Source organism: Scatophagus argus, chromosome 23, assembly GCF_020382885.2.
Source record: "Scatophagus argus isolate fScaArg1 chromosome 23, fScaArg1.pri, whole genome shotgun sequence".
In the NCBI taxonomy this organism is placed as follows: Eukaryota; Metazoa; Chordata; class Actinopteri; family Scatophagidae; genus Scatophagus; species Scatophagus argus.
The window spans coordinates 11001524-11017388 of record NC_058515.1 but is presented as its reverse complement, the minus strand read 5'-3'; the positions used below and the strand labels follow the sequence as shown (position 1 = coordinate 11017388).

The following is a 15865-nucleotide window of genomic DNA, read 5'->3' as shown; positions in this document are numbered from 1 at the left end:
ACAAACTAAATATAACCCACCACTCAGACTGTTTTCATTAAATTGCTGGAAGTGATACAAGTTCTCCTTTAAAAAAAAAAAAGGAAAAAAAAGTGGACTGGATATGAAACAGAAGTGCCCCTTTCGTTTAAGAAGGACAGGTTCAAAGACACAAACTGAGCCCAGTCCAAGACTTTTATTTTTTCAATCCCACCAGATGGATCGTTTATGTCAGCTTCATCCACTTTTAGAAACCAGCCCCAAGTTGTTTGGCTACATGAAAGTGGGTTTAGGTTGCGTTCAAATGATTCCTTTACTTCGCTGTTCCATCACAACTCAGTGCATACATAGCTTAAAAGGAAGGAAACAGTGCAAATACCAATGTTGTGCTTCACAGCAGCTTTTACAAGTACTTCCCATCTGGAAGACGAGGGGAGAGGTGACTGACTCTTTGGTTACTGTTGTCATAGTTTATTTAAAGGGATAAGATACCCAAAACTCACTCTTTTGCAACAGTCGTGCGATGATACATACATCTTTGCAAGTGTGTAAAGCTTTTCTGGATTTTTCTGCAGAGGAAAGGGTGTCTTTTCTGGATAATGAATTGTTAAACTGGATGCCACCTTCTCTTTTTGTCTCCTTCACTCCACCACCACATACACAACACACTCCTGTTACACCTTTCTTATGCCCACATATGTACCATTTGTTTTAACACTGTAAGCAAAAAAAGGTTAGACTATCTGGTCCTTTTAACACCAAAATCAAAGGTGCTCTGGGTCATGACACATCACAAGGGACAAAGAGAAAACACAGATTTCAGTCCCTCACTTATGCGCTATTTAAATGTACTGCATAGGGCCCATTCCAATATTTGAAACTGCATCCCTGCATTGACCTCATTGTTGCACAGGTCTTGAGTCCAGCGTTGGGTCAGGGCTGGGCCAGGCGCTCCAGCTCCTCCCCCTTGCAGCGCATACAGTGGTAGCCCATGTTAGCTGTGATATCGAAGCAGCCCTGGCTGAGATAAAAGTCTAGAGATGATTTGTTCCAGTCCAGGACTGTGAAGTTGAGCTGACTGCAGCCAGCAGCCAGGCCCAGCTGGGGACAGCAAAATGGAGGAAGAAGACAGATCTGAGTACTGCTGCGCTGACATGATATGGAAACAAAAAGAGAGTCGAAACAACTGGAGTCGTGTATCAGCATATCTGAATGTGTGAATCATTTTGTATTCAAATGAAAACAATGAAATCGCCACAATGTGTGAGTGCATAAAGGATTCAGGAATATCACTTCATAACCAAAACCTAGAGGCACGAGGCTAAAACCTTCTGTGGCCGCAACCAGGCTTTACGTTGTGGAAAATTACTGCTATCTTTCTGAATCTGGTGTACCAAGACGGTTATCTCTACATCACAGTAACTTGGTTTAACAACCCCAAGGTTTTCTGTGTAGATACGGCTATATATGGCTATAACTAATGATGATGATATTTTAATCTCCTCGTGGTTAGGGGGTAAATCGTTTTCTGATTGCCACAGGTAGCACTCAGCGAGCTAACTTCACAGCTTTTCCTGGCAAGCAGTCTTCAGAGCATATTCACAACAAGGCGACAGTCAGCCGTCCCGAATCCGAGAGGTGCGTCTCTACTCTGAAGAGGATTAACAACCTCCTGAGACACAAATGAACCAGTGTTTTTGAACCAGCACACCCATGATTACTATGAGTGTGCTGTAGGGCTTCTGCCGCCAGGTTGTGCTGTTGAGTATTGAATTTTGAAGCAGAAGTTTACCATCTATTGTCCATAACTCCACATCATTTTCACATATTCTGATCTTTACTCCTCTACTGGTTCCCTACTGGTTTATATTATACTAAATTTGCCTGATGTGTTGGATCGTGTTTTTTTGTTTTTTTAATGCTTCCTTTCATGTCAGAGTAAAATAATTGTTAAATATTTAACTGGAAAAGTAGAAATGTGTTATTCAGTTATTTGCCTAAAATCATAATGGGGTGTTTGCTAAAACTGACTGGATGAGGCTCAGCTCTACCGGGAAAATTTTCCACCAGCCACCGCTGGAAGGGCGCCATGAGTTTTCTATCCAGGCACGAAACACTTGGAAGCCACATCTCAAAAAGAATTGTGGACAACGTGAATCCTCAGTGCTAACTTCTTTCCGACGGATTAAGAATAACTTAATATTTGTTGAGGGCACTTCTTTGTAGAAAACAGGGAAACTCGAGGTACATGTAAACATTGTAACCAGGACAGATGAATAAAATAAAAGGTAATCCCAGTTTGAAAGCAATCCTGAAAAATTCACTGATTTGCAGAGGAACTAAAAGATGAATCCAGGGCGGTAATATTCAATATTCAAAGCTTCTGTTGAGGTTTTTAAAATGACACTGATCCATCTGATTAGATTGGATTATTTGTTTATTAATTTTACTTACCTGGGCTACCTTGCTCATAAGTGCTTTACCGATGCCCTTCCCTGAAAGAGACCACACATTACTCAAGATTTCCTGCACATACAGACATGCTTTTCTGATGTTACAACAAATTTTCACACATTATAATAACAGTGACATGTCCATCTTTGAAACAGCGTACTGTACCTCTGAACTCAGGCATCACATACAAGTCCTCCATGTAAACAGCTCTGCCTATCCACGAGCTGTAGGAATAGAAGTAAAGTGCGTAGCCTATCTTGGTATGGCCTGAAAGCAAACACAACGTGAAATCAATGCACAGAAATCAATTTGTAAAAGCACCATAAAACTGTTTAATTCATTCTGTTGGTCATTTCCTACTACGTTGACGACTGTGCTGCTGCCTCAGCCAAGAGAACTGATCACCATCTCAAACGTGCTCCTAACTGCATGCAATTCTCTCAACGATTTCACATGTTGTCAGTTAACCCATTTGGAACATATGTTGAGTTTTATTACAGTATAAGGAATTCAGTACATTCATGTTGTTTGTGCTAACATCTTTTCATCCTGTAGAAATCCAAACGAATCTGTATCCTGTCAGGCAAATATCGCTATCGTTTGACTGATGAGCATGTTTAATCGCCAGAGTCAATCATCCATGACTTTGAACGTGCAGGCACAGGAAGCTACTCGTCAGTATGGAGTCAGATCTCAGTGTAGAGTGGACTGTGGTGAGTGCCTGGAAAAAGGGCTGTGTCATGGAGGAAAAGGCCCAGCCGGGCAGCAGAGCGTGCCTTCACGCTCCCATTACTGTATGCTGAGGAAAAGCAGTGTGTCAGCCTTGTTATGTAAGTGCTGTGTTAGGAGACACATCAGCAGGATGCCTGCATATCGGGTAACAGAGCTGATAAATATAGCCAGTAGTGATGAATTTAGAGTCAAGGATTTAAAATACTGCCTGATTTTGAGTTTTGTGCCATCCTCAGTTGGGCTTCAGCACACGTCTCTTAGTACCTCAAAAAAATTTTACCTGCAAATTTTTTGGACACACAACAAACTAAAAGTACTTTCTAATTATTTTGTTTGTTTTAAAAAAAAATACAATTTTCATGGTCATGAGCCTCTTGTTAATCCTGTGTCAATGTTGCCCGTTACACCTGTGCTTTTACGACTAATTTTTGCCCATTCATGCAGTAGAGCATTTGATGACACTGACACTGACACTGGACCAAAAGGTCTGGCTCACAGTCTCTGTTCCAGTTCATCCAACCAGTCAAGTTTTTCCACACCAAATTCATCCAACCATGTCTCAAAGTTTTGCTTTGTGCACTGGGGCACAGTCATGCTGGAATAGAAAAGGGCCTTCAACAAACTGTTGGCACAAAGTTGGAAGCATAGCATTGTCCAAAATGTCTTGGTGTGCTGAAACATTAAGATTTGAGCCCAAACCCCTGAAAAACAGCCTCATAAAGAGGTGTGTCTGGATACTTTTGTCTATTTCCTGAGAGAGATCGAGAGAGAGAGAGAGAGAGAGAGAGAGAGAGAGAGAGAGAGAGAGAGAGAGAAGCCACTCTAGTTCAACAAAACTCTTAAAACACACTTAGCACTTCAAGAGTATCAGACAAAGCAATTTAGCTTCAAGCTGTTCTAATATTTTGTAATAACTAATCAAATGACTGCACGTAGCATGAAACAGGCCGCTCATTGTTATAAACTCATAGGGAAATTATCAGTCCCTCGGTTTTCAGTGTTTTAGAGTCTTTTCAGCTCATTGGTCGGGCTAACTTTACTGCTGTGGTTGGCTGTCTTGTGCTGTAAAGCTCAGATCAGCCTGCTGTGCACTAACCTTTAGCCCTGCACCAAACAGGGCTAAAGCACAGCGAATGTTGGACTCAAATGACATCAGCAAGTTAACTTTAAATTCAGTGTAGTGCGTTTAACCGTCAGAACTGGAACAGGCCTAAAAGAAGTGCATGATTCCTCATCTAGATGGATATTTGGGCGGCGAACACGACTGGCTTCAAAACATTTAAGTCTGCTCGTGTTTTAAATGTTGAATATTAATTGTTGAGAACGATGTCAGTTAGTAAAGTAAAGGTGTGTCCGACCCCATCGCTCACACATACACATGACTGAGTGCTACTTTCACAGTTTTACATGAGGTTACCGATGGTTCTTTCTTACCTCCTTTGGTTTTGTGCTGTTCTGGGACCTCAGCGATGATCCCGTGGAAGAACGGGTTTTTGGAGAAGCCGTCCTGCTCCAAGTCTGCACATAAAATAAAAACTTACATGTGACACGCTGGTCACACATCTCATCATCTTTTCATGGTTAAAACAACCTCAATACGACTATTATTGTATCACAAGCTTGACTGACATGAAATTCTTCCTGTTGGCAAAGAAGTTTTTATTGAGCGTTCATAGTTGGACTCGGAGACTTGCAGCCAAAAAAATCTTGCCACAAAGTCCAGCTGTTCTGGAGTTTGGACAGTGTTTTAGTGTATAAAACTTCATGACAGCAGGGCAGCGTTCAGTGGTTGAGTAAGTACTCAGATGTAGAAGTAGTAATACTGCTGCGTATACAAATCAATGTCCTACACTCGAGTAGAAGTACAAGAGTATCAACAACAAAATGGTCTTAAATTAAGTAAAAGTACTTGTTGGGCAGAAAGGTTCTATTCAGTATAACATATTATGGGAATACTATTACAAATGCCCTCATATGATTTGGGATATTAAAAATTAAATATAATTAAATATCACTATCATATTTTAGAAACTGATCATCTGTCAGATTTGTAAAATCTTGATCTCGAAAGTAAAAATCTGCACCTCTGAGTAGAGGTACAAAGTAGCATAAAACTGAAATACTCAGGGTAGGTACCTCACAAGTGTACACACAGTACTTGAGTAAATGTACTTTCTTTCCACAGTCCACCTGCTGAGGAAGATCAAGTTATGTGAGCCAAAGCCCCTGATGTTCTACATTGTAATACTGTCTGTTTGTCTAATATATTCACGTCTTTTTTTAATTTTGTGTTGCTGCCTGAAAAGTATTTTTTCAGTCTCAATGGTTAAATGACAATAAACAAAGCGATAAAGCGACCTGAGGCTGTTAGGCTGCTGTTTGTTGCCACTGGTGCTGACATACTGTACCACTACACCGGCGGGGTTTACTGAAGGTCAAATGCATCTGAGCATGAGGTCAAGGCTCAGAACTGCACTCAGATCAGTACCTCTCTGTGTGACTTTCACATGGTCTGCAACTTTCTCATGTTCAGCCAGTTCCTGTGAACACAAAACATTGAATGCGTATTAACGGCGTATTAACAGGCACAGTTTCACCGTCACAGCGTCCCTGAGTGTCGGCCTGATGTCAGTCAGTCTATTTGCACTGAAACAAACAGCCGGAAGTGACACCCTGGGGGCTGCCAAAACGACAGCTAATCCAATAATTTGTCGATAATCTAATAAAAGCAACGTGGTGGAGCCTGCACGGACTGTCGACGTAAACCCGTGAGTCACAGGATGCGCCATGTCTCGCACAGCTGCACGCGCCAACACGTCCGTCTCACCCTGATCATCCGCGCGATGTCCTTGCAGTCCTCCACGTTGGCTGCGCGGATTGTGTACTCCATGGTGCTGGGTGTGTTGATGCGCTGCTCACAGTGTGGCGGGTCCGGATCCGAGTGGATGTAACGTGAGACAGAAAATAACTGAGAGAACTGCAGCTGTATCGCTCAACTCAACCTCAACACAAAAATAACAGGCTGGGAAGTGAGGCGAGAGCGCCCCCCACCACAAAGGAGGTGACCGGGGAATCAGCGTCCCCTGTGGACAAAGTCTTCATGTGACCTTTACATTCCTAACGAAATTTTTGTCACGTTTGTTTAGTCAAATCAGTGATGAGAAGCCCAGTGATCTTAAGTTCACCTGCCACTACAGTGAAGTGACTTGTGAGCGACGCTTTTGATTCTGGATTCAGTCTGTAGCTCCAGCTGGGTGTGAGAGGTACATTCAACAAGCTGCACAAGCTCCTGTGACACATTCAGACACGAGCAAAACAGCCACCATGATAGTACTTTTTATGAATTTTTCAGTTTGTCATTTTTGCCCAACAACCCCATTCTCAAGTCGCGCTCGCCTGGCAGCCACTCTGCCTGCTTCTTTGGCCGAGGGGTCGCGTGCAGGACAAATGAGTTAACTCTGACTTGGAGAGACTCCCTGAGTCACACAGTCATGAAACAGGATTTTGGATAAACTACTGCTTGCGTGTTGAGTTGACTCGCTGCTCTTTAAAAGCCCTCTCAGACACAACTCGATTTTAGCTGTGTTCATCAGTTCATCATCTGTCTCTTATGAGCCTGAAAGTGAACCTTCTCCTCACATTATTTGGTTCCCAGCAGGACAGTCAGAAACCCCACCGAAGCACCGAATGCAAGGTTTGCTTCAGGACTCTGAGATGCCACAAATACATTTTGCAGTCAATCAAAAAAACACAAACTAATTGCTATATGGTAAACATGGGCTCTTTGTTGGCCTCCAGAGTCTTGTGCACCAACACCATCTTTTAAATCTCTTCTTAAAACACATATTTTCACAAAAGACCAGCACACTGTCTTTTTGGGTTTTTTTGTAACTTTTTTTTATTAAAAACTTAAAACCAACATTTAATTGATTTGAATGAAACAGATCTGAAATTTGGCTGAACTAGTTAACAGCTCACACAAGGCCTTAAAGGAACAGTTCTGTTTAGGGGGTTTTGAACTGATGTTCCTACAGACTAACTGGTGCTCTTTTGGCCTGAGGATGGCGCTGTCAGCCAGTCACATAGTAATATTTAACTTTTCTGGTAGTGTAACAAACATTTTGGCCTCTAGGGGTCCCTAGCAGGATCTGAGCCTTTTGTTTTTAGACCCAATGCAGTGCAGTGCAGTGCAGTGCACACCCAAAGCCTCAGGGTGAAATGCATTGTTCTCATTACTGCCCCTTTTGAGTGGAAAGGCCACAGATGTAAACTGAGCTGAATTATGTTGCATGATTTCAAGCTGCACACAAAATGGGCTGTTTTAGACTGATATTTGGGCAAAATGCCTCACTTTAACATTGTTCACCGTGAAGATTATTTCTATTTATAATGAAGCTGATACGTACTGCACTGGTGTGCGTGGGTGGAGGTCTGTTTCATCCTTACTCCATCCTTCAGCTTTTCTTCCAGAAATCCCCTGAATTTCACAGAAGGTGTCAGCACCGAAAGGTTTATACTTAGTCAAAGCTGCACGTGATGACGTACAGTGTGGACATGTCATCAAACTGTGAACTTTGGTGCCAGAAATAAGAATGAGCTCATGATTTGATCTCATTTGCAGTGTTTCCCACAGGCATAACAATGAGTCCTCAACTTAAGAAGAGTTTGATTTTGAGGAACTGAGAATGCCTTGTGACAGGTCTTTCCTCGTGGAAGCCTGTCAAATGAATTTCCCACTTTGAAAAACAACATTCTCTTTAAAAAAAAAAGAGAAGTGATGTAATTGAAATACCTCATTTTTGATACGAGCTGCTAAATGAGGAGCTCCAGCGGACACACAGCAGACTTACACCTCACCCACAGCCTTAAGAAACCCAAGCAAGCCCCTCTGAGCATCATTTCATGTAAAATCATTATTAGTCTGTGTTTGTTTGTTTCACTGTAACACTGATGAGCAGAATAGATTCAGCACAGGGGGCGGTTACACCAGGAAGTTGATTGTTAACACATCAAATGAGGACACTTGAACATTTTGTCAGTTTTTTTTTTTATTATTTTTTGGGTAGTTGAAGCGAGATGATAAGCTGGTATTGAACTGGAGATGTTGTGATTACATGGAAAGCATCTTATACCGCGAGGCCAAGGCAACACCCTACAAATAAAAACATCCCTCTTTTCACCCCAAACAGCTTTTTTGAGTCCCATATTGTGAAGCAAAGGCAGTGACGTCTGTGTTCAAGCCAAACCTTTGTGTTTACACAGAAACAAAAACCTTCAGGATTTGCATTTTCCATTCATAGCTCCTTGTGTGTATTTTCATGGTTGTATCTCTCAACAAAGGCAAGGAGCACAAGTGTGCGTTAATGTTTGTGCGAACCCTTGGTTAAAGAATGATTCTCAGCGAAACCAGACGACCCAAGAAAAAGCTGACTTTAACTAATAATTTATGAGAGATTCAGCAGTCAAGTATTTCAGAGACGGTCACAGCCATTTCCCACATCTCTCATTGTTATTAATTAAAATAACATGCTTAAAACTACTGGTACCTCACTGCCTTTGGTTATTTCTGTGCCAGCTCTTTACACATGTCACAGAATAATTAGACCATGTGGCTGCTCGAGGCTAAAAATACTTTTATGAGAGAGTTGTCACAGTACACGGCATTCTGCAGACTGCAGGGTGGGGAGGAAATGACCAGGGAAAAGGGGGATTTTAGCCAGCTTTCTCCTGTAGAAAAAAAAACGCTGCCTGTGTGGCTATTAATAGCTCCAGCAAATCGGTGTGGTTCTTTAAGACTGACTAATGTCTCCTTTCATACGACGCAAGCAGAAAGACCAGAACGTTGCCACCGCTTTCATCAGCAGCCTCTCTGGCACTGCTGATGACGTGCGCAAGACACCCCTGACAGATTTTACAGACGCACACGAGGACTGAAAGGCAGCTAGAAGCACAGACATTGTAGGCAACATTAGTCAGTGGACTGTGAGTAAGAGAGTCAGGCCTCTCACTGGACTGTGGCCATCTGACAAATGTCGAAAAAATCCTGAGAAATTCTGCTTATTGATTTGATCATCTGCGTACTTACAGAATGTTATCCGATGTACAAGAAGTCTAATCTTTTTACCACAACATGGTTGTATTATTCTGCGCTCTGCTGGGATACAGTTCACGAACCCTCTGAGCAAGATGTTGAAAGACAGGAAATGCCTGATGATCCCAAGTTCCAACACTGATGATGTATCAAAGTGTGATACATATGAAAAGGCCTATCTCAAAATCAAACATTGTTCATCATACCCATTCTGAACCCTTTATCTTGCATGAATAGTTTGACACCCATTTGACCCTTTTATTTATGGCATGACAATTTCTCGGTCAGGAGCAGTCATTTCTTTCAGCCTTCACACGGATTAAGCTTGAGCTTCACAGCCACTTTGCAACCTTATTGGACAGAAGCAGGCTAGCTGTTTCCCCCTGGTTTTGGTCTTTTATGCTAAGCTAAGCTAACTGCCTTCTAATGTTAAATTTACCGCACAGACGTGAGATGAAATCAATTTTCTCAACAAACTTTTGGCAAGAATGGGAATAGGTTGAAGGTATTTATATTTTGATCAGTCTTTGCCTATTAAACAGTATATAATGTGCTGCATAACAATGACACACAATGACAGAAGCACTTCAGTCGGACTGTAAGAACCTTAAACAGTAAATACACTGTAACAGATTGTCTGTTTTATTTTTCAGAATTTGGTTATTTTGAATTTTTCACATAAACTTTAAGTGTTCCTTTAAAAGTTGACTACATTTTCTTGCATTATGTGAAAAAATTGCTGCCACGAAGCAGCCTTTTTAAAAAGTTTTCTCAGGACAGCCACAACACTGTCAGCTGTCATTTCAGGACATAAAATTGACACAGTATTACGCCTATGAGGCAGAAAGAAAGTGAAGCCAAGCACTAATGAACAGACCACTTGTTACATAACGCTGACATTATTCACACCTCTGACTGCTTAAAAAAAGATGCCATTCAGATTGAGCGTCGCTCAAACAACCCAATATGCTGTTAAGTTTATTGTCCTGGCGTTAAAACAGAAAGGTAAACATGTCAGCCTGGACCTTTAAATGTCATTTTACATGCTGTGATGGTCTGCCATAATTTTCTAATCTTAGACGCCCACAAATCTAGAAAAACAAACCTGCCTGGTGACACTGAAAGAAACAAGCTGCTCCTTTGAACCTTCATATCCAAGTACTTTATACTTTTTTTATGGTACAAATACATCATTTTTGTCTGGCTACTTTGGATTTTGTCTGACTTTTTCTTTGGATGTCTCTTTGATTGTTCCAGTATGGCTTAAATAGAGTCACATACTGGATAATCTCACCTCCTTCAGGCCCGGACAGGAAGCCACCTCCTCTTCCTGTTTAGTCTAGCTTCTGATTGGTCCCTGGGCTCGAGAGTATTTCCACAACAAAAGCAGTCAACACCGCATTTATCTGTTTCTAAAAGGAGCTAAAAGTGGCTAAAAATGAAAGCAGTGGAAGGGACTTATAGAGTCAAAACAATAGAGGAATCGCTGCTGACACCTTCCTCCCTCCTACAACTTCCATAAACTCCATTTTTGGACACGGTTTTGCTTACAAAATAGGTACCCTACATAATTAACTACTTCACCAAATTGGTGGGTGTCTGTGCATGAACAGAAAGCAGAGAAAAGAGCTGTGATAAGAGCTATTCAAGTGGCTCAGCACTTCTATTCTTATCATGAATAGCTCACTCTGGGAATACAGCAGCCACAGGAGAACACATTAAAGCCCCATTTTTCATTTATTCTAGGACGTTACATAAGTGGCCAGTCTGTCTTTGGCATAAAGTTTCCTGCTGCAAATGGCTGTAATAATGAGACATTTTAAGACATGAGAACTCGATAAGCCTTATGATTTAAGGAATTCACCCAGACAACCCTCCCCCCCTGTCTGGCCACCTCGTGTTATGCTTAAACCCAGCCAGATATCTCAGCCTGACAAACAAAAAAAAAAAAAAAAGGAAATTAGCTCATCAGCAGGCTGATGCAGTCCTCATGTAAAGATAAAGAAAAAAGCAGACGCAGTGTCATTCTCTCTGCTTTCCCCGTGGTCCATTAACACACCTTATTAGGACATCTGCAGCCGGTTGTGTGTAGAAGCAGTCAGGCAGGCAGATGTTGTTTGATGGTTTCTGTTTTTTTATTGGCCGGCGTGCCTTTCATGACTTCCCTCAGAAGGTCTGAGTCATGTGATTCCTGCGAAGGTCAGGTCACTTGACCACTTATTTATCATAGCACTCTGGCCAAGTGGGGCGTGCAGTAAAAGATTAAACAAAAACACTTCAGGTGAATTTTCGGTAAAGATAAATAAATGAGTTGCTCTCCAGGAAGGAAAAGAGAGAAGTTTGATATTCTGGCACACTTCCATGTCACTGTCCAGGCTCCAGGTTGACTTTCTGGAAGACACTGGCAAATGTCCCATTTGTACTGTAACCGTAACTGGGATAAATTACCCTAGGGTTATTTAGTGACCTCGTATCTCTATCTCACCAATAACACCTCCATGAACCCCTCAGCTTCCCTTTTTGATCGCAGGTCATTGCAAATTCCCTGTTTTAGCCTTAAGGGCAGGTCAAACCTGGGATCAGTTTACAGACAACACCAATTTACGTGTAAACCTGTTGCTATTGCAAACACACGTTACTTTTGAATTGTTTTAAAGTATAATAATACCCCTACAAGCCTTAGGGTTACTGCAGCCTTGCATATTTGCACACAAGGTAAACCCACAGGTTAGCACTTCCCGATATTAAACCTTGAAGCATGAACTTTCTAAATATGTCCCAGTTTGTTTGTTGATGCTGATATCAGTAGCTGACGGGCAGTAAAGCTGCAGCCAGACAGTTCCCAAGCAATAACTGGACTAAAAGGGGTCGATATAAAACAACTACAGCCATGCTAGCGGCTGTGTGAGGTGGTATTTTAGGCACAACTAAATGCTAACATTAGCATGCCAACCTTTTTGATAGTGTTTACAAGCTGATTGTAATGTTTACCACGTTTGCAGTCTTAGTTTAGCATACCAGCACATTAATATTTGCTAATTGGCGCTATGCCACATTCATATGGAATTAAAGGTGAAAATGAAAGAATCCCATTTTGATTACTAGAAGATGTATTATTACTTTAAACCTGTATAATTCAGGGACCCTTATGGGAATGTCATCAGTTTTTACAGAACTGATTGACAAATGATTTAAAAAAGCGCTTATGACATTAGCCTGTCGATGTACAGGTCTTATAAATACCACATAGACGTGTGACCGTCTTTTCTGAACAACAGCTCCACAGATTCCTGTGAAATGCATGTAGCATATCTAAACCAAACCAAACCAAACCAAACACAGAAAAGCACAAAAGCAATTGTGGCAGCTTCCTGAGGAAATCGCCTCTCCCTTAAAGCCTTACTGTAAGGAGACCTCAAAGCTTGGGCTGCAGCCAAAAACTGAGATGGGTGTGTGTGTGTGTGTGTGTGTGTGTGTACTAGAGATAAATTAGTGTTAAGCCTCTGTAAAAATACAAAACCTCTCACATTATATTAAACTCACTAAATTCACATTTTACTGAAGGACAGAAAAGCCCACAGTCCATCCTTTTCTTACTCTTTGGTACTTTCCTCAGATTTGATTCCTTTGAATTTAGATGAATAACAGGAAAATCTGTGCATGAAGCCCCGTAGATGACTTCTCTTTTGAATAACTGAGCCATTTCCCTCTATGAAATCAGAGGCCTGCTGTACTTGTTCATGGAAGGTGTAACCAAGGAGAAGAGAAAGTCCTGGATTATCAACACTGGATAAGATCCCTTTCCCCGGAAGAGCAGCTTTTGTTCCTTAGAGTGACTCAAACACAGGAAAGCATGCAAATAACCTGGAACTTCAGCCTTTCTTTTAATATCAATGGAGAATAAGTGAATTGCTTTCTGCTGTGCTTTGCTGTGAAAATGGCAAAATCATGCTCACAATCCAAATGCATCACATCTCAGCACTGACAGACGAACTTATGCAACACATCTCTGCTGCGATTACGAAATCTAAATTGGACGATATGCTCAACTCGCTTGTCATGCCATACATGATCAACAACACAACAACCATCCTATCACCTTTTCTCTTGTAGTGGTGATCCGAGAACAGCGCACAACGACCCATAAATCTACAATTACCATTCCTGTTTTCATATCTCTACACCCCATCCAACTTCCCCTTACGAGTAAGAGCTCTGCGGGAACGTTCTCTCTATGGGTGTGTGTGGTATTCACGCAAATAACAGCACAAACTGGTGTGACTAGAAATGATGAGGTCAGCAAATGACTCTGCTGTAATAATCAGATGCACATTGGGCTGAAATGTGGCAGACTGTAGAGGTGACCAGTTTAATGGTTTTCGACATGAATGATCATTTTTTGATTTGATTTGATTTGCATTTTGTTCAGACACTTTTCTTTTTTTCTTCTCTTGTTCCTTATTTCTTTGATCTGATGATTATTTAACCGGGCGAGCCTGTGCATTCATAATGATGCTGTTATTAGGGAAACGTGTTATTGTTTTTATACTGCATGAGTGTTTCTTTTTCTTTTCTGTGATGCTTAAAGCACAGTAGCACTTACTGCTAAATGCTAATGTTAGCATGCTAACATGCTCACTATGACAATGCTAATATACTTGTGCTTAGCAGGTACAATGTTAATGGTATATATATTCTAGTTTAGCAGTGTTACTAGCATTTGCTACTTAGCACTAAACACAAATTAAAGGTGACGGGAATGTTTTTCAGCTTGGTGGTCATAAACCAAATCACTGGACAAAACTAATTTTTTATGATGATGGCATTAAAGGGATAAAAGCAATTATATAGGTAATGTCTTTGGCAATTGTATAGCAAAATCCATTACCCTGCTAAGAAATTTCACAAAAAAAAAAATTCAACTTAATGGTGGCACGAGAGGAAAAATCTGGGGGCCACAAGGAGCCTTCTTTGGGGAAAACCAATTTCTGCTCAAATGTTAATTATCATGTGAAGGTAAAAGTTCATGATGTTCCTTTGGCTGTCATGGGGCCAGGGACAGGTTGTAATGTGCTTTTTGTTTCAACAGAACTCGGCAATAGTGAACTGGAATGCTGCCTGCACTGTTGACAGGCAGGTAGATATGTATCAGTGAATGCCAATGATTTACTGCAGTTTTCGAAAAAGGGGAACTGAGTATAAAACATTTCTACCATGAATAGACGGCAGTTCATATACTGTTGACTTACTTCCTAAATTTTATGTGTTTGCACCGCTTCTAGCAATACCATTCCTGTTGAACTTCTCAAGACACTGGGTGGCAACCAGAACAGAAGTTACACCCATTGCGAGTATGATGACATCAGTTCTAAGAAGCAAAGTATACAAGACAACTCAGATAACTTCTGATTCTCTCTGATTGTGATGGGTTGTAATGACCTCCCAGTCTCAATCAGTTATTCCACGTGGTTAGTGTGAAGTAAGAGCTCCAGCTGTGTTTCTGGCTTTATGTGATTTTTGTTTCTCGACATTCCCAAATTTCCTCCCGGCTCAACCGTGAGCTGTGTTGACTTTTACCATTCAAGGAGCTGTTTTGCCATGGAGCATTATGTTCTTTCTTGAACCAGACTTGAGCTTCCACTCTGCCTTTTGCTACAGTCACACATTGTCTCAATTGTTTGCCCACAACGACTTGTAATAACCTCCTTAGAGGCTTTTAAACTTGCTGGTTTCAGTCACGGGGAGCAAACAAGACATTTGAATTAATGGCTGCCAGTTTCTGAACAATCGGGTGTGTCTCTAATGGTGGCACAAACAGTGGTACAAAAACTAACGGTGGTCCATCCAGTAGTTCTTGACTGACATTCCCTTTTGTGGAGTAGCCAGACAACAAGTTGAGTTAGAAGTATAGGATACATCTCTGGCTGCTTTTAAACGAACAGCACTGAACCTGGACTTACAATCTTTACCAATCAACTGAGCAATTAAGACCTCATTCAATGCTTGGCCTCACTGAATGGCTCTGTCAATAGGAGCATCAAATAAGACTACGCCTTCAGTGCAACACGCCACAACAAGAGCTGCAGCTGCACTCGATTTGGATGCTGACTCTGTTCTTGCTGCCTGTTGTGAGCTACGTAGGGAGGGTGGGTTGCCTGTCTGAGATGCTCCATTATGTCACCGGTGCCCCAAGAATAGTTCCAGTGTGTCCTGCTAGGAGCTGAGGCGAGTGTGACGTTCAGAACTCAACTGTTATTGGGCCAAACCCAGGAGAAACAGGGACCCTACTGTTTCCACACGTCAGGCACACCCAACCACACACACACACACTCAGACAGACGCATGCACACATGGAACTGTTTAAAGTTTTCCCTCTGCCACCGTTCAAAATACCCACAGAATAAACACTTGAAGCTGATCTGAACCAGTGAGGCCAGTGATCCCCATTAGAGAAGGGCTCTGACGCAATGTGATGGTAAGGAAGGGTAGTGGGTTTCAGGTGGTCCCTGTACTTTTATAAAAGTAATGTGAAACTCTCAGCTGGAAGAGCGTGGTGTCAAGGGGAAATCTGGGGAATCTGAATCTAACTTTTGATAAACAAAAGGGGAT

General features: G+C 41.6%; 1 protein-coding gene across 1 annotated transcript; it reads right to left on the bottom strand.

The window, feature by feature from the left end:
- Positions 1-160: 160 nt before the first annotated feature.
- sat2a.1 (spermidine/spermine N1-acetyltransferase family member 2a, tandem duplicate 1) lies at positions 161-6220 on the bottom strand. The gene is made up of 6 exons (XM_046381470.1): positions 5993-6220; positions 5654-5705; positions 4600-4683; positions 2599-2700; positions 2434-2474; positions 161-1080 (listed from the first exon to the last, which is right to left on the bottom strand). Exons 1-6 carry the CDS (start codon positions 6053-6055, stop codon positions 913-915), a joined length of 510 nt encoding a protein of 169 aa, XP_046237426.1. The 5' UTR covers positions 6056-6220; the 3' UTR covers positions 161-912.
- Between the last annotated feature and the right edge of the window lie 9645 nt (positions 6221-15865).

What these genes read in the sequence shown, in the direction of transcription:
- sat2a.1 (XM_046381470.1), bottom strand. Translation starts at nt 6,055, where the DNA reads ATGGAGTACACAATCCGCGCAGCCAACGTGGAGGACTGCAAGGACATC. An exon ending in TGTGAAAGTCACACAGAGAG is followed by an intron (nt 4,684 to 5,653) that starts GTACTGATCTGA and finishes TTTTATGTGCAG; the next exon opens with ACTTGGAGCAGGACGGCTTC. An exon ending in TTATGAGCAAGGTAGCCCAG is followed by an intron (nt 1,081 to 2,433) that starts GTAAGTAAAATT and finishes TGCTGTCCCCAG; the next exon opens with CTGGGCCTGGCTGCTGGCTG.